Source organism: Aptenodytes patagonicus, chromosome 17, assembly GCF_965638725.1.
Source record: "Aptenodytes patagonicus chromosome 17, bAptPat1.pri.cur, whole genome shotgun sequence".
NCBI lineage: Eukaryota > Metazoa > Chordata > Aves > Sphenisciformes > Spheniscidae > Aptenodytes > Aptenodytes patagonicus.
This window is the reverse complement of record NC_134965.1, coordinates 990115-1009605: the sequence shown is the minus strand read 5'-3', so window position 1 is coordinate 1009605 and position 19491 is coordinate 990115. Positions and strand designations below refer to the sequence as shown.

Here is a 19491-nt window from a genome sequence, read left to right as displayed (position 1 = left end):
TCTGTGTTGTATCTTTAAAACAGGTTATTTTTTAAATGTACAGCCTTCCCTCTCGTGCTGTTGTTGCTCATTTTTCGTAAGAGTTTCTGATGATGACTTTGGTAAAAGCTTTTTGGAAATCTACGTATCATATCAGCAAGATCACAGTTATCCATGTTTGTTTACCTACTGGTAGTGTTTACCTACTTACCTTCTTTCAAGAGGGCAATGAAGGGTGACTTCTCTTAAACAAAAAGAAGTCTTGTTGACTCCTGCCCATTATATATTATCCAGTGTCAACTAATTCTCTATTCCATTGTATTTCCTTCTAATTATTCTTATTCAACTGTCAGATTTATAACTTGTATTTGCTTATAAATTTTTTGTTAACAAACTTCTAAATAACTTCCTTTAAAAGTATTGATTTCTTTGCCTGATTTCTTTGCAACCTCTTTGGATATCCAAAGGTATTTTCAGTATGTTTGAAATACGGTCATTCGACTTCTGTGCAAGAATATTTGTGATGCAGAGCGCTCAGTCCTTTCCTTGTTCTGTGAACTGTGCTCTTCATTGATCTCCGCTTGTTGTCAGGGTTCCGTTGCTGGGTTGGTTACAGCCCCGCTGACAGCAGTTCCATTTTCATAAATCAGCGCTCATATCCCGCATATTGTGTCCTAAAGAGCGTGTGAAATTTTCCATCCATAGCTTGTATGGGCAGAAGTATGTCTCTTTTTTGGCAGAAGCCAAATCTATTTTAAGGCTGATCCATCTTGTTTCATGGAAGGGGCTGTATCTTTTTCTTAATTTACTCAGTAAATATTCATTTATTCCGTAAGATGCCATTCATCCCTGTCTCCTTAGTATTCAAATGAGATCCGTGTTCACTGTCAGTTATTTCATAACAGCTGGTGACAGAATGTGCTTTAGCTGGTAATTTCTTCTGGGCATCACTAGATTAACTATATCTTGGACAAAACAGCTTAGAAATTTCTTCTCTCCAATTAACAGGGTAGGACAAAAGCATGTGAGTGAAGCAGGTATGTTTGTTGAATCTTGATTCAATTTGAAGACTTGAAGTGTTATAAATGAATCGACACTTTCACCTTTGATAACGCTGCCTGTCAGTAAATGCTTTCTTCAGTGTTATTTAAAAAGTTGTTGGGCTATATGGTGACTCTCCTTTTGCGACTATGGGTGATCAGTGGTACTTATCTAAAATTGGTCTCCATCTTACGGTGGATTTGCTTCTTAACTGACTACCGTTAAGACTACGTTCGTGTCTCCCATGATACTTCCACAGATACAGTTTTTCCTGCTATTAGATCAGTCACTGCCATAGCCTATAAGCTGGCAAAAAGAAGTTCTTGTGAGTGCAAACCATTCTTTTTATGCAACGTTCTGCGTTTCAGAACCATTCAGAATCGGTCATCAGTCTAGTCTTCTACACATTTATTTTTGTTCTGCTCACTTTGATTTACAAACATAACAATTCGTTTGATTAATGAGTTGCTTTTGCTGTAAGCTCTACTAACTGTAAGAATACTGTAATTTATATTGTACTTGTAGCTTTTTATAGCATATGATCTGGACTTAATGTTTTACACTTAGCTACTGTTTCATGAGCACTTTTACTCTTCAGGTCCTTCCTTTTCTTTTCTTAGAAAATAGGTTCTTTGCAATATGTGTTTGTTTTTCCTTAGAATCACTCTAGCAGATTACAAGAAATTTCTCCTTTGTCATTGCTGACTTGTGTTTTTACAATAGCCCTTCAAAAGTTTTCTTTGGTGGTTTTCTTGGGTTTGTAAACATACTTTAGAGTTTCCAGTGAGTGAAACCCAGATATCATGTAGGTTTTTGGCAATATCCAGAATTGTAATATGTTCACAGGTCGTAGAATGTTCTTACGAAAGATGTCCAGATTTCATCATAATGTTGCTTAGAATTAGCTTTTGAAGTAACATGAGTCATACACATCTCATGCTTCTTTAGGAGGATGTCCACTAGCTCTCTCTGTGTTGTTTAGCTCCCGTGTTTGTGGCTCCAAATTGCACAAAAATTCAGCAACATCATATTAAAAAGGGCAATAGGTATAGGTATTAAAAAACGATACTGGTTTTCGTAGCAACTGTCTCATGTGAAATCCCATGTAAGTGTCAAGCATTGCAAATAAATTGATCTGATCTGTTTGCCGTCTCAAGTTATACTCGTTACATTTACTTACTATGAACATAGGACTAAATCTGATTTCATCAAGGATTTCTCTCTCTCTCAGAGTGATTGCAGATTTTAAAGATTACCTGTCCTGCAAATAATGCCTTTACTTTTAAATTATCTCTGCATGTCACCAAAAAACAATACCTGCAGAATACTGCCTCATCTACAAAGCTGCTTTTTAGAATAAAATCACTGTTTAATTTCAGAGTGTGTGTATGAACATCTAGGCTCTTCCTATGTGAATCCACTTTCTGTGGTATGTTGTGATGAGAAAGTCAAGCAGCCAAATCAAAAAGGTGATATTAAGATACAAAAGACTGTGATTATGAAGTTTCTCTGTGTGTGTATATCAATTTTACAATATATGTTTTTAATATATGTACACATATATTAGAATAAATATTTTTTAAGGTGAAGAAGTCAGTCTTAAAATCGCTTGGGAGGTAATAATACATTTCTGGAACTTAGTTTACTGTGTGATGATTGAAACGGTTAATCAAAGTAAGCAATAGAACTCTGCATACCAAACACAAATTCTGGAAGTCTGATCGCTGTGTTTGAATTCTTGCAGCTGCACTGCAGTGTTGTTCACCACCTGCCCCCGTAGATCCTCTGACTGGCTGTGCTAGTCCTGCAGCTTCGACGTACACCCACTGCAGCTTTTTCCAGGTGAGTGTAGCATACTGAAATCAGGTGAAAGCGGAGGAGACTGTATGAATGAACTGTAGGTTTATGGACTGCTGGAGTGAAGGGTATAAATTTGAAAATTGATCTGCTTGAGAAAGTGAAAGTAGTGTGGTTTACGAATATCTACTTCAAAGAACCACTGAACATGAAACGGGTAGTTTTGTAATTCAAGTTAGGTTTCAGGGTAGTGGGTGTCCTCATCAGTGGAGTGTTTTTTTCCATATAAGTTTTTTGCCTGACTTCACCAGAATTCATTTTAGTTAACGAATCTACGTTTATCTTTGAAGAATGTCCTTGCCTGGACAAAAAGAGTTTCTTTAACATTATGAAAATACTGGGAAACAGCTCCACTTTTTTGTCCCAGACAGCTTTCTGCCGTCCTAAGTTTCATTTGATGAATGAGAGAAACTAAGGTGACTTTTGGAATTGGCCCCACCTCAGAGATGTCTTATTAAAGATAACTACCGTACTTACTGTTAATGCTTTATATAATTCCGGTGGAAACTGCACCTTATTTGGAGGGCCTGGCTTATCAAATATCAAAAGATCTGAAGTAAAAAATGCAAGGGCTTCCTTTTCTATTACAGCATAATGGATATACTTTTTTTTTCCCTCACAGAGGACAAGCAAAGCAAGTTATGCTTATGTATGTTGAAAAAGGGTTGACATACCCAAGCTTGATCATCCAGTTTCCTGTCTTGCAAATATCAACCTTTGTCTTTTATTCATGATTTTTTTTTATATAAACTTATCCAAGATGGCCAGGTTATGGCCAGGATAACATGTTGGTGTAAGGATATAAATAGCCACTGGCCAATCATGCCATTGATACTCTAGTATTTATTTTTCACACAGTGCATCTCTGTCCTCTCACTTTCATCATGAGCTTCTTTTTTATCCAGGACATGAGGATAAGTCTCAGTGATGGGAAGTCACAATCAAATAACTTCTTATCTCAGAAGGCTGAGATCAATGTTTGGGATAGCAAATCATTCCAAAGGAGTCATCAAGGGTGGTGGTGTGGCTAGATTGAAAGATAATATAAACACACTGGCCAAATTGGAGAAGCAAGTCCATGGGCAGTGGTGGAGTCAAAACAGATGTAGACCACTTACTAGCGGATGCTTTGGTAACACAACTCTAACTGCGGAACTCCCAGCCAAAAGCTGCTGGTACACCTGGGCAGAGATTGCTGGAAGGTAATCCTCTGTGTGAGCAGCCCAAAGGCAAGCAGTGGCATAAATCAGTTCTACCAGCTCAGTAACTGGCTGTCTCTGAGCAGAATAACACAAATATCACACAGAATGGATCAACAGGACTTCCCGAGATTTCTGAGTCTAGATCTAGCATAGATAATTTTTCCTGGAACAGGGTGACAGGAGCTGTGCAGATCGTACAGAAGACAGCAGTTTGCCTGGGGTTCTCACTGAGCTGTGGGGAATAATCAGTTTACCTTTTGTGTGCTCTGGGGTAGCTACTTCCCCAAACTTCTGCTGAGGGATGCAGCCAGCCAGCTACAATATTGATCATCCTGCCCTGCTTGTGTATTGATCATCAGTAACCACTTGCACAAATCCTCAAAAGCAGTAAAATTAATCAACCCTGGCTGACTAAGCATTTTTATTGTTCTTCAGAAAAAACAGAACTTTTGCATTGTATCGTTCCACTCAATATCTTCCACCAGTTGCAGGAATTCAGTGCAATGCTGTTGAAGGGTGGTTTGCAGGGCATTTTAGGCTGTTTGATCACGCTGTAGCCTGCTAGATACCACTGGCAAAGTCTATACAAAACTGCCGGACCAGTCCAGAAGACAGTGAGCCACATCAGCACACTGGCAGTCAGCAAGGTGATTATCAGCCCTGTTTGTGTTGGATCCAGACAGTGCTTTGTGGTCTCAGAAGGAAAACCAGGCACTGTTGGACAAGTAAGCCAAAACCTTGTGCTAGTCCTTACCGAGTCTTGCAGAGAGCATCACTTTTAAGTTTAGGAGAGATTAAGACAGGTGCAGTTTCTTGGGGCTTGGAGGCCAGCTGCTGGGTTTGTACAGTACACACCGGACCTGCTGCAACTGTTAGGTGACCCTGACTGGAACATGGGCAGGCAAGACCAGTAAGTAAATGTCTGTCTGCCTGCGGTTTGCTCTCCAGAAAAAGCTACAGAGAACTACCGCGTGGAACGGCAAGGGGATACAGATGATTATACCCAGACATAGTGGCTGATTAGGGTATATCTCTTCTTGTCAGGTTTCTGAAATCAAGGTTTCAGAGATTTGTATTACACTCTCATCACAATTGGTTACAAAACTGGGAGCTCAGGTACAGCTTCATACTCTGTTTCATTTGGGTTCTCCTGAAGCGGAGTGTGGATCAGTGTGATGAATCGGTATCCTTGGATAGGAATGAGTCTTGCAAGAGAAAACTCCTGCTGTCTTCTGCAACAGCAGTTCTGGCAACTCACAACCATTACTGCAGTATTTCCCTGCTGCTTTATCATAGGTGTGAACCGAGTCTACATACTGGATTTTAGTGACTTTTTAAATTATTATTATTTTTTCCTTTTTTTAACTAGCAGCCCCGCTATTTGATTGTTGCTATTAGCATTGTTATTAAACTGTCAGTATTTCCTTGTGGAACTGAAGCAAGAGGTAACTGGAAATGGAAGAAATAAATGTGGGAGAAAAAAGAAGAAGAAAAGCTTTCCTGACCTTAAAAGCAGTCCTAAGTAGTTTGCTTTTATTTGTAATAAGAATGATAATCAGCCATGTTATTTCAAAATGAGATCGAATCTGAACTACTTCTGAATGATTGCCCAAGCACTCAAGCCAGATTGTTTTAGTCCTAGCAGTCCCTGAAAAGGTGTCCTTGTGCTTTACTTCCTGTGTACACTATGCTAATCTTAGAAGTAAAATGCCTGGCTTCCCTTTCACTTTTGCTAAATTAGACCATTTTCCTCTTGAGCTCAAATGACCAGCAAACTATTAGTCTTTTGAGTCCTGACTTCTCAATCTTTTATCACTTTTCATCGCTTCATTGCTGCCTCCCTCCCATCCTTGTCTGTCACATCTCCAGTAGATAAACTAAAAGGATTTAAATTGCATCTTTGTGTGGGCACTTTCTCCTATTGGAAACGCGTACGAGATCCTGTAGTGCATCCAAGAAGGTGATACGTGTTAAAACAGCTTCAAGCTGAGGTTCCCTAAGAAGAGGCAGAAGAATTTTCAGTGTGGGTTTGTTTGCTGGTTTGTTTGCTTGTTTGTTTTTGGCAGGGATGATCTCATCCCTGGACAGTTGACTTGGTAACCCAGATCTTACTTAAAATCCTGTCTACTTAAGGCAATAAACAAGCAATGCAACAAAAGTGAAACACCTTGTTAATATTCTAAAAAATGCAACTGAAAAAAATATTAAATGAAAGGAACTATGTTTAAACCTATATAATAAAAATATAAAGGTGGCTTGCCTTTAATGAAAAGAGTTTGCTTAACTTACTTAACCTAAATTTCTCAAATTCCAGGTTTTATCTTCCCCTCCTTCCCCCACCCTCCAAAGTTTATGGCTATCTGCAGACTGGCACATCTACATGAATCCTCAACAGGACTTGACTTCATACAGCCGGAGGAAGGGATCTCATCTCTTTGTGGTATTTCCTTCAGGGACTTCTGATGTTCATGCTGCTGAGAGACCAAATCCTTCACTGGCATTTGATCTGATATGGCTTTCCTAGTAGGTGATCCTGTGGCTTCCTGTTCTTTAATTTATTCATCTATGGAAGTAGCTTTTTATTAACCATTACCTCAGCTAGAAGGTCTGAGGATAATCGGGCACTAAGGACTAATCCTTCATACTAGATCTCTTCCAAAATAAGATTGTGTTTTAAATATACCTGAGTTTCTGTTCAACATCATTATATGACTCGCATTTGTCAGAAGAAATTACCCCAGTGTCCTTTAACTCTGAGTCATCTCCAGAAGAAATAGCAGTACAGACACTGGCTGTTAAAATGTGATTTTTCATTTAACTTGGGTAGGACTTGCTGCTTTTGAAAAACTCTTCATTGTCTTCTTTCTGCTTTAAATGTTCTTTGATTTAAATGAATTCTACTAAAAAAATTATCATTGGATTGCTGACTGTGTCCTGTCATCTTCTGATGTCATTGCAGTGACAATAAAAAATATTTATTTTAGTAGCGTTCAGACCTGCTCTGTGGTGGCAAAGGCAGCCTCTACAGGTTCTCCAAGAAGTGTTTCTGACCTGAAGATCTATAGGGCTTTTATATAGATTTATGTAGGCTTTGAGTCGTGTGTCTCCTGTGTCGTGACAGGAGTGTCCAGATGTGAGGCTGTGACAGACAGGGCAGTTCTACAGTATTTGTTTTCATAGGTATCTGAACTCCCGTTCATTTTGGGACTGGAGCATCCCTGGGAATCACCCCTTGTGTGGGTGCATATATGGACAATCACTTGAAGAGGAAAAAGATGTTATTGGTAAGTAACTGAGTTCCTCAAGTTGTGTTGTCCATATGCACGTTTACAGCATACGTACCTTTTTCTCTTGCTTAAAAATCTTGTGGCTTGTGCTGGTTTTGTACACAACAGGAATGCTTGAGCTTTAGAAGAACTGAAGGCAGGTAGATTTGCTCTATCATTTTCTATCACGTAGCTGGCATGTGAAGGGGGTTCTAATGTACCTCCACAGGTCCTACTAAGACTAGAAGTCTCTGGTTTGAATGCTTGGGTATACTTATACCTGCAATGCAAAGGGTATGCAGACAATGCATCTGAAGGAGTACACAGTTACCGGTAAGTAACCTTCGTTTCTCTCCAGGGTAGGCAGTGAATAGAAGAAAGCAAGTATGGCCAGAGTAAGGTGGTTAATGAAAAACAAGACAAAGTAGTAGCCTTTTTTTTTTTCCATTAAATCTGCTGTTTTAACTGAAAATAACAGACAATCTTTCGAGCTTTTGGATAAACGAACACTTCAGTTGATTGCTCAGGTTCATTTCCAAAGCCTTACAGAACCAATACACATCCTGTCACTGTAACTTTTTGATATAGGAGTTCACTGTATTTTGTTTCTTCCAGAGTCCTCCAGTGCAGTCACCTTATGCAGCTGAATTTCTGCCCTCTAACTGGCCTTGTAATACATCTGATGAAAACAAGAAGACGGAAGTAAATCTTGAAGCTGTGTTTCAGATTGTTGATGAGATGCATTCATCACCCAAAGCTGAAATGGTGAAAGTGGAGCCTGTGGAGAGCCCGTGTTCAACCCCTCAGTCTAACAGAGGTCAACCACTGCTGGTTAATAGTGAGAATAGTGATACACCTTCTTCAACTGAGGAAAGCCAACTGGAATCTCTTACTCCTGTAGCTTCAGACACATCATTTGTGATGGGAGCAGATCAAGCAGTAACTTGTTCTCCATCACAGCCTTTTGAATTTCTTTGTGCTACCCATACCACTGCATCTGTAGAAAGTGCTGTTGCTGAAATAGTGCAAGAATCTGTGACCACACAGGAAGCATGTGAAAAACTGAGAGAACAACCAGGTCACTGCCCAACTCAATCCTCCATAATGTTTGTTCAGGAAGGACCATTCAGTCCAGAGCAGGTAAGGGGTAAAGGGAGATAAACCAATATCTTTTCTGAGACAACTGTATTCAATAGTAATGCTAGGGTCTGGACTGATAGCTTTTTAATATTCTTGCCTGCTTAAGAACTAAAGGCTTCTTTAATTAAGCTTTTAATGGACAGTGAAGGCTTTGCTTGGTGAAGCAAGATTTAAAAAAGAAGAGGGAATGGAAAAGTATCCCACGTTAATGAGCATGAGATGCGTTAGCCTGTGTTGGCCAAGTTAGGGTGCTCATTTGCATGGGAAAAATACATAGTGCAGGTGTATTCATGGTGATGAAGTGGCAGCTTTTTTAGGTTATAACATACTATCTTTGATCTTAAATAAAAAAGAATATTTTGAGAATTGCCACTGAAGGCAAACATTTTTGTTTAAAATTTAGATAAATGGTTAGATTGTTTCTGATAAACAGTTATTAAGTTTCTGTTTTCTGTGGAAAATATAATTTATTGACATTTGAATGGTATAAAGCATCTTCATTTGTTTATACTTTGTGGTGTCTGACAAGCTGTGATTGTACTTTGGTTTACCTGTGCCTGGTCTTCCCTGTATACAAAACTCTAAGTCTCATGTGCAGTGAGGGGCATTCGAGATGTTACTCTGTTAAGGCAGCAAATGCATGCTCTGCTTTTTTTGTTTTGAAAACAAAGTAAAAGCAAGAGATTGACTGCATCTGTTTGTGCTGCATGAGACCTGCCTTGCATGTAGGCACTCAAAATTGCATTTTTGTGTATGTGTTGAAGCTACTGTTCTGTTGTGCTATCAGTATCTTGATGACTTCAGTAAAGTTTATAGCTTGGAAACCCTCAGCTGGTGCAAACGTGATTGTTCTTAGTCATCTTCCTCTTGGGTGTCTTTGTAGAAAGAGATGTATATTCTGATCAAGTTTCTGCAAAGCTCAAGCCTAGACTAGACTGTTCTGCTCAGTACTGTGTAGAGAAGAGCACGTCCTTGTGCTAGTGCCTGCAGAGTTGGCAGTACTCCTTTATGAGTGTCCACTCATTATCTTAAGTGTTGACTGCACTTTAACGTTGTCAGTTTTGACAACTTTTGAAGTGCGTTTTTAGCAGTATATTTTTCCATTGTTGAAGGCCTTTGGAGTTTGTGCTCCAAACTCCCCTGTTAAGAACTGAGGGATTAAGTGTGTGAACCACAAAGTTGTTTGGGGGGGAGGTGTTTTGGTTTTGAGGCCCCTTTGCTTGTGTAATTGGTGAGAATCCTGATGTTGGTCCCGGTCTGTTTATCTGGACATTAACTGGTTAAATAACTGGGGCTTATTCTGTGTTGAAGAGTAATTCAGGGTCTATTAGACCTTTTGTTTGACAGATTCCCTCTTTTTGACAGAAATATTCCTTCTTTTACTAGTCTCCTCTTCCCAAACTCAAGAGAGGTAAGGTTAACTTAACCCCGCAGCTGCCTCTGTCTAGTGGTGTTTCCAGAGCCTGGGATCATGGCAGGTGCAGAACTCTCCAGAGAAGGCTTTTGTGCCTGTACTCCCATCAGGCTCCTAAATAGTTTGCTGTCTTCCTTATCCCTGAATCTGGAAGCCTCCTGAGGCTTTCAGTAGCTGTCAGTTCCATGTAATTCAGAGCAAGCTTATGACAGAATAGTGGCCGTGCACAGAAGACAGTTTTATTCCTCTGTGTAGCAGCCCAGGAGGAGCAAATTACTCCAGTGTTAATACAAGAACATCAAAACAGCTCTGCTGGGTCAGATGAAAGGTCCATCTTGCCCAGTGTCAAGTCTCGGGACAATGGCTGTAATCTGATACATAGGGAATCATAGAATCATAGAATAGTTTGGGTTGGAAGGGACCTCTAAAGGTCATCTAGTCCAACCCCCTGCCGTGAGCAGGGACATCTTCCACTAGATCAGGTTGCTCAGAGCCCCGTCCAACCTGACCTGGAATGTTTCCAGGGATGGGGCATCCACCACCTCTCTGGGCAACCTGTGCCAGTGCTTCACCACCCTCAACATAAAAAATTTCTTCCTTATCTCTAGTCTAAAGCTACCCCCCTTTAGTTTAAAGCCATTCCCCCTTGTCCTGTCGCAACAGGCCCTGCTAAAAAGTTTGCCGCCATCTTTTTTATAAGCCCCCTTTAAGTACTGAAAGGCTGCAGTAAGGTCTCCCCGAAGCCTTCTCTTCTCCAGGCTGAACAACCCCAACTCTCTCAGCCTTTCTCCATAGCAGAGGTGTTCCATCCCCCTGATCATTTTCGTGGCCCTCCTCTGGACCTGCTCCAACAGGTCCGTGTCCTTCTTGTGCTGAGGGCTCTAGAGCTGGAGGCAGTGCTCCAGGTGGGGTCTCACCAGAGCGGAGTGGAGGGGCAGAATCCCCTCCCTCGCCCTGCTGGCCACGCTTCTTGTGATGCAGCCCAGGATACGATTGGCCTTCTGGGCTGCGAGCGCACATTGCTGGCTCATGTCCAGCTTTTCATCCACCAGTACCCCCAAGTCCTTCTTGGCAGGGCTGCTCTCCATCCCTTCACCCCCCAGCCTGTATTGATACCGGGGCTTGCCCCGACCCAGGTGCAGGACCTTGCACTTGGCCTTGTTGAACCTCACGAGGTTCACACGGGCCCACTTCTCCAGCTTGTCCAGGTCCCTCTGGATGGCATCCCGTCCCTCTGGCGTGTCAATGGCACCACTCAGCTTGGTGTCATCTGCAAACTTGCTGAGGGTGCACTCGATCCCACTGTCTATGGCATTGATGAAGATATTAAACAGTACCGGTCCCAATATGGACCCCTGCGGGACGCCACTCGTCACCAATCTCCATCTGGACATTGAGCCGTTGACCACTACCCTCTGGATGCGACCATCTAACCAATTCCTCACCCACTGGACAGTCCACCCATCAAATCCATACCTCTCCAGTTTAGAGAGAAGGATGTTGTGGGGGACCATGTCAAAGGCCTTACAGAGGTCCAGATAGACGACATCTGTAGCCCTTCCCGTGTCCACTGATGTAGTCACTCCATCATAGAAGGCCCCTAGATTGGTCAGGCAGAACTTGCCCTTGGTGAAGCCATGCTGACTGTCTCGCATCACCTCCCTGTCCTCCATGTGCCTTAGCATAGCTTCCAGGAGGATCTGCTCCATGATCTTCCCAGGCACAGAGGTGAGACTGACTGGCCTGTAGTTCCCCGGGTCTTCCTTTTTTCCCTTTTTAAAAATGGGGGTTATGTTGCCCCTTTTCCAGTCAGTGGGAACTTCCCCAGACTGCCACGACTTCTCAAATACGATGGATAGTGGCTTAGCAACTTCATCCGCCAGTTCCTTCAGGACCCGCAGATGGATCTCATCGGGTCCCATGGTCTTGTGCACCTTCATGTGCCTTAGATGGTCTCGCACCTGATGTTCCCCACAGTGGGCAGCTCTTCATTCTCCCAGTCCTCGTCTTTGCCTTCTGTGGCTTGGGCGGTGAGGCTTGAGCATTTGCCAGTGAAGACCGAGGCAAAAAAATCATTGAGTACCTCCGCCTTCTCCATATCCTGAGTAACCAGGTCTCCCATTTCATTCCGGAGTGGGCCCACATTTTCCCTTGTCTTCCTTTTATCCCCGACGTACCTATAGAATCTTTTCTTGTTGCCCTTGACGTCCCTGGCCAGATTTAATTCTATCAGGGCTGACCCCTGGCTGCTCGGACAATTTCTCTGTATTCCTCCCAGGCTACCTGTCCTTGCTTCCAATTCAAGAGCAATTCTTTACATGAAAAGAGTTAGTACATTCAATAGTTCAGATCCAGCATTGTCCTCTTAGCCACAGTGAATTCCTGTCCTAGACTTCTACAGGTTTTGGCCTTTAATGGGCATATTTTATTGCACTCCTACTCATTAGAAATATTTTATTTTCTTCTTAAAGTGGAAATAAAACATTTCTGTAATGCTTGATCAAGAGGAATTTGCCTCCTATTTTGTTCAGTCTCCTTGGCAGTATTCCAATCTGAAGGTTAAAACTCTGCCTTTCTTTGGTGAAGGTTAATCCAGCAAACCCCATTCATGTGAGTTGTTCATTTTAGTGCCTTAGCTTCTCATCATGGTTCCAGCTGGATATAGGTATAGTCCAGCCTCTGTCTTGTAAGTCATGTAACCAGTGAGATGCAACAGATTTGGCATTTTTCAATAATTGAAGTGAAAAGGCAAAACTTTCATATCCGTCAGCTTTGGTAGCTTTGTTTGATTCTCTGCCAAACAATGTTTGGGACTCTGAAACTGCAGGAGTACTAGGCCTGAGTGAAGAGTCTGTCCACAGATGGGGTAAATCCATGGCCAGAAGCATATTCACTTAAAAAAAGAAACAATAAAAAAAAGAGATAACTTGGGAACCAGATTAGTGTGGGCTAAGCTGATGCTATTAGGATGAAAATCTTATTATTGCCTTTTTTATATTAGAGTACTAAAGAGTTGGTGTGTAAGATCCTATAAACACAGTGACAAAAAGGAATCTGAAAGGGGTACTCTGCAGTATCATCGCTCTTCCGTTTCCACACACACAACTGTAAGGCTTAAAATTGGATGCAGTGTTGCAAGTACAGGTTCACCAGTGAAGGCGAAATGAAGTTCCCTCAATTTGCTGGCCACGCGCGTCCCCCTGCAGCTCAAGGTGTCATTAGCCTTCCTGGGCACTGCAGCATCCCCAAGTCCTTTGTAGAAGAACTGCTAGTCAGAATTTCTAGACTTCTTTCAGCATGTAGGCTAGTAATAATTTCTTAATAATGGTTATCCCAATATGCATTTGTTTTTTGTTTGTCAAACAATGCAGTTTGATTTCTACATCCCCTGGTCTGATATTGCTCTTCAGTTCGTAGTGTTTCTATTTTTCTCTTTTTTTTAAATAATGGAGTTTGCAGAATTGTTTCTAGAACACTTGTCCTGTGGAGTATCCAAATTAGGACGCTTACTTGAGAAATCTTCCCTTCTCTCACCAGTTGGTTGAGGCTGCTTGCTCATTTTTCTAGAACTCACTTATTATGTAAATGTCATCAGGAGTGGGGAGGTTTAGGTCATCACTCGTGAAATTTGGACTCTAGCTGGTGAAGGTAGTGAACTACAGTCCTCCTTCCTTCTCTTTGTTTTTATGCCTAGGAAGGAGTTGTGGTTCAGATGTTAGACAAAAGGCATTGCTAGCCAAATGGTTTTCACATGGCCCGGTTAATAGTACTAATGCAATTCATACAGACAACACATTTCAAAGAACAAATACTACAGTAAAGTGGGTATCCAGCAAGTGCAGGAGGCGTGTTGTGGGGAACTAGCTCTCCCTGGAGTATTCCGTTACTGTATTCGCGCAGGCCTTTTTGAATATTATTATACAACTTTGTCAAAGAATGTATATGTATTTCTATTAATATGCATACGCATTGCCTTTTATATATTTAACATTGAGTAACGACAGACTCAGGGTGGAGAGTGTGTTTTTTGGAATTACTAATATCTTATTACCAAGTGTGATGACCTTTTGTCTTCTGTAAACTCACACATACCAGTTTTCAAAAGCTTTTTTTTCCTTAATAGAAGGAAACGTTGCAGGCTCTGAACAATCATTCATCTTTAGGATATTGATTGATAGGATATTTGCAGAGGAGATGAATATTCTAGAACAGGTGATAGCGAGAACATCTTTCTGTCTAAAGGTAAACTCCAAGTGCTTAACTTTGGGCCTTTACTTCCTCAGTGGAATAGAAACATAACTTGGTTGTTTGGTTTTAACCTGCGGATTTTTGCCACATGATCATGGAAATATACCAGTTCAGTAAATGGTTGCCTGCAAAATACATATGGAACAGCAGCAGAGGGCTCCAAAAAGCAAGCAACACATTATAATTTAATGTCTTAACAATTTGGTGGGATGGGGTGAAATTTCCAACCAGAAACGTGCGGCTTGCATGTGTAATTCTGCATCACACAGCTCTTTCAAATTGTTTGAGCTAGATCTGTCATTACTAATACAGGTGTTGGTAACAACGAGTGCACCTGGATTTCTTCTAGCTTATTTCTTATAGCTAGTTTGATAACTGAGGGCAAAGCTCAGACTGTGAGGACATGCACCCTAACTTTGTGTGTTCTAGTTTTCTGATTTCATGTTTTGCTTAATATGACATTTTGTAAGAGCTTGAGTTTCAATTTGGCAACCTTAATTCTGAGTTAAAAATGCTTATTACATAAACCATCTAGGCAGTGTTCAACACTTGTGAGATGTCCTTTTGGAGTGGAGAAGAATAGTTATTATTCTGTCCCTAAAGTGATTACAAGAAAATATTGAGTGATCTTTGGTTTTATTTCTTTTTTTGTTTGTTTTATTTTAAGGAGAATACTAGTGTTAAATGTGAATCCAGTATGTCAGAGACAGAAGAGAGACAATTCACTTCAGGAACTGAGCCTGTGAACAAACCTGTAGAAGAGATTGACTCATCTGTAAAACCCAGGTGCAGGAAAAGAAGACACAGTTCACACGAGGGCAAGTCCCCTGGTAAGAAGAGATTCTACATTTTTTTAGAGATTACCGAGGCAGCTACTCTGAAACTAACTATTACAGAAAGGGGAGATAGAATAGTTCAGTTATTGTCTGCAGTGTAAGTACTTAATTGTGCCTTCAGCTTGTACAACCTCTTAGTATACTTACCAACATGCTTCTATAGATATGCTTACGCTAATTACTCTTATGCGGAAAAGGGTATAAATTATATCAGTAAATAAAACCTGAAGTTCTGGGAGTTGTGTCAGAATCTTGGATGTCACAATATTGAGATGAAGTCCATAGATATGTTTGCTGGAGGGTGACAGTGCTATGAAGGAAACGCAGAGTAATGAGGTGACTGTAGAAGCAACAGGGAAAAAATCCACCAAACTGATGAAGTTAGTGTAGAAGTCCAAATCTTTTGTCTCAGATCACTAATTAAATTTTGTACCAGTCTGCTGACATGTATGCTGAAATACATGAGAAAAACAAGCAGCAGAACGTCTGAGGCCAAACAATTGACAAATGTAGTAACTAAAGGAAAAACCTAAATGTCCACAGTTCAGAGAGACATAAGAGGACACAAAGAGTAGTTTGGATCCCTTCTAGAGGAAAAGTTGGTGCAGCCTGCAAGTCTCGCAAGAAGCTATTTCCCTCACAGCTGTTCATCAAAGACCTGATTGTAGAGTTTGAAGAGCTGTTGCTCACTTCAAAGGGTAGTTTCTAGATTTCAGATAATGATGCTAGTTAATAATTCAGCTTGTAACGCTCATCAGTTTCAAACATTTAAGTAAGGAATAAAGTCTTCTTGACAGGAAGCTGAGAAAAAAGGTTGGATGCCATCTTGAAAGAAGACAGGCTTTTGTTTAAAACAGAATTGAGAGTTCTTGTTCAATTACTTCCTGGTATCATGGATAATTAGCAAACTTCTCAGCTTTCATATCTGAAGCAAAACATTTGCTTAATATACCAGTTGTAAAGTTACATACAGGAACATTTTGGAAAGCATTTCCATGGGATTGTTCCACAGAGATGAAACACTGTTACGCGAATGCTAACTAGCAACAATTAGCATAGAGTCTACTCTTTGGGAAATGTGATAGTCATCCAGGTCTACGTTTCCACTGTTGTACCTTTTAGTCTTGGTGTACATGTGGAGGGTAGAGACAGACAGCACACCTGAGCCAAACATGATCAGGCTCAAGTTGGCCCAAAATAAATTGGGTACATGATACAAGCCTCGAAGCTGGCATAGCCCATCTCCTGCAGTTCAACTGTAGGCCTGAAGCAGACGGGTTTAAATATAAGCTGACTTCTGTTGCTCTGACTGCATGTTTTTCCTCCTTTGAGAACAACTTCTTCCTTACTCTTTCTGTGCTAAAATACTGCATCATGAAAATTCCCAGGTGTTTCTTCACAACTTATCCTCTGAAAGTGATTGAGTCCTGTCTGTCTTCCTCTTGTCCTTTGGGCACTCATTTGCAAGTTTTCTGAGCCCGCACTTTGATACGTATCCTGCTATAGAGAAGGCTTTTGTTCCATCTATTTCAGTAGGCTGCTGATATGATTCACTTTTCTTTGTCATGTTGTGATGCCAAGTTCTAGATATCACACAGCAAGAGCCAACATAATGTGGTACCAAAGGCCACTGCAATGGTGGGAGGCTGCAAAGGCCACAAGATGGGAGGAAAAGTCACTTCCGTGACTGGGAGCAGCTCTGGGCCGAAACCAAGGTGATAATGTGTACAAATGAGCCAAGAATCAAACCCTCCCTTGTGGAGAAGGCATTATGTTCCTTTGAAGAACAAGACCAGATTTCTTTGCCTTTTTGCAGCTATCCTGTAGCAAGAGAGACAGCTGTTGTCTCACTAAAATGCAGTCCTCAGGATTTCCCTTCATAGCTGCCAGCCCATCTCTGCAGCACCATAAATCACTGAAATAGGTTATCTGTTTTCTTCAAATGAAAAACAATATACTTATCCAACTTTCTCAGCTAAATTCTAGTTTACCAGTTTGAAGAACCTCCTGCCAACCAGGGTCAAGATGAAAGGTCTCTCTAGTCCATTGTCCTGTCTCCTACAGTATCTTTGGCATTTTTGTACTGCTAAGTAGAAAAGGCCTCAGTAAACCTTTCTTCAATTAATTTTTCTAGTCACTTTTTGAAGCCATGCAAACATTTAGCATCCACTGTGTTTTTTTGTAGGTTAATGTCATTAACATAGGTTAATTACACAGCGGGTGAAGAACCCTCCTCTTTGTTTGTTTTGAATGCAAGTGTTTGCTTTAACCGTATCTTTACTCCTCCTGCACTAATTGTCTTTGTACCTGACAATTTGGCAGAGGGAGCCCGTTTTCTTTAGTAGCAGCAGGAGAAGAAGAACTACTTGTAAGTCCTCCCGGGAGTCGGAGGCTGCAACAGAGGGTGCGGAACTTAATTCAGCACTAAGATACATCATTGCAAATGAGTGTAGGCTGTGTCATCTGTTCCCTTCCCACTCTTCTTCCTGAGAGACAGTGGGTATGGCTCTCTAGTTCCTGGCATGTTTATCACATTGAGGTGTGAGGGACAGTTCACCTTTCAGGGACTGCTTTTTTCAGCCCCAGGCTCGCTCTTAGGACATAGATTTGAAGGTGCTGATGATGCATCTTCTTCCTCTGCTAGTTTCTAGTCGAGCTCATTTATAAAATGGGATTTTTGGAATAAATCTGTCTATGTTGGCAGCATCCACACTTGCAACAGGAGTGCTTTTGGACTTCATGAATGATTGATAGGAATTCTGTAAATTCTTCACATATCCTTCCCCATCTCCTCTGCACTGTACTCCACAGGTACACTCAGCTAGTGAACATAGTTGTACTGGACCTAATACCTGTGGTTTGTGCTTCCTCTTCTAAAAGAATACGTAAGAAGGACAGATTCTGATTGGAGAAATTTTTATTGGCAGCCCTTCTTTCTGGAAATAGGGATCTCAGAGTGGAGCAGGTGGGATTTGTTACTTCTGGATTTAAGCATTTAAGCTGATACTGATACATTAAGGAAAAAGCTTTCTTTCTCAATGGCTGGCCATTTATTTTTTGTGAGTCATCTAGTCCTTCAAATAATCTGGCAACTTCCTCTAATTTTTTTTGCTACAAGAACACAGACATAATACTGAGATGCTACTGACTCGTATGAGTCCATCGTTATCATGCTGCAAGGTGCCCTAGACATTTGCCACCCACTCCCATGCCACTACAGGTGTCACTATGCATTCCCTCTCATTCACTGCAAGGTAAATAGATTTATAGGTGCAATTGCTAAGGGCAAATCTTCATTCAGGCAAGGTCTCCCATGCTATCATATGTTCACTTGAGCTGTTTCCTATGCCTTCCAGACAAAAATAATTTAATTTAGTTCAGTAGTGTTCCTAATAGGTCACAGTGAGATCTCCTACAAAGGTGTTAAGAGTCAATGTGGGGACAGGCCTGGCCCCGAACTCTTCAACATCTCCTGTCCGAAGCCCAAAGTGAAGTTGTTCTCAGGAATTTGAACTGCAGCTTCTTGCTCCAGCTCAGTTGCCATTACCTTCTCTTCATTCTATATTCAGTGGAGGACTTTCAAATTACCTGTCCCGGCAGTCTGCGATTTTGGATGAGTGGATGTTAGATGCTGTCTCCTAACGTCATGTAATTCAGAGTTGCATTGTTACTAGCCCCCTCATTTCTCCATCCCTATGCATTTTCAAGATTTGTTCCCAACAGAGTCTGCTTTGGCAGGAGGCGAATGTCAGAAAGTGCAGAACTGGTGCCTATTGGGCAGGAACTTTGTAGTATAGAAAAAGAACAAGAGCTGGAGTACTTTTCCTAAGATGTGAATGTGTCTGTTTAGAGATTAAAGTTCACACGGGTGACGTTTGCAGTGGTACTGCTGTTGTGACTTTATCAGGGTACTTGTCCACTTTCTCGACCTGCAAGATCTGGCCATGCATTGGAAGTATCTCCAGTTTGCTGTGGATCAAGGTAATTTTCAAAAAAGGAGTCTCTTGTTTGTCCTGTCTGTGACACCACAAGTTTTCTCTAGGATCTTGGCACCAGCTATGGTGTACTTCGAGGCAATTGTGCCTTTTATGGATAAATGAAGGTATATGTCACAAGCAGAGCGGGCATTTCTGTAGATCCTGCCAGGGTTTTATAGTAATTAACATTTGGCAGTTGGTATCCGTGGTAGTGAGTGCACATATAAATAATGTATCTTATGGGAGCACTTGTCTTATAATTTGTTTTTTTGTTGTTTTATATTTAAAGTTTTGCAAAATTAGAATTCCTGTTCTTTAAACAGTAGGCCTCAAATTCTCAAGTTACAGTCTGCCTTTCAGGCCATATTTTATAGTACCTGATAGAAGTACAATTGCTATGTATGCTGCCAATTGAAACATATACAAGGACTGATATTTACTCAGTATTCCCTTTTCTTCCTAGATCTCCATCTGCTGGTAGATGTAGCTTGCAAGCAGGGGTGCTTTCCGCAGGAAGAAACAAGAGAGTGA

The 19491-nt window shown here is 41.1% G+C and overlaps 1 protein-coding gene across 1 annotated transcript in view; it reads left to right on the top strand.

Annotated features, from left to right (window-relative positions):
- Nucleotides 1-19491, top strand: part of HSF5 (heat shock transcription factor 5) — a 29555-nt gene extending 10064 nt beyond the window's left edge. The window contains exons 3-6 of the mRNA XM_076354871.1: nucleotides 2765-2862; nucleotides 7961-8485; nucleotides 14815-14977; nucleotides 19424-19491. Of these exons, the coding sequence (XP_076210986.1) occupies nucleotides 2765-2862; nucleotides 7961-8485; nucleotides 14815-14977; nucleotides 19424-19491 (854 nt within the window). The remainder of the gene's footprint in view (nucleotides 1-2764; nucleotides 2863-7960; nucleotides 8486-14814; nucleotides 14978-19423) is intronic.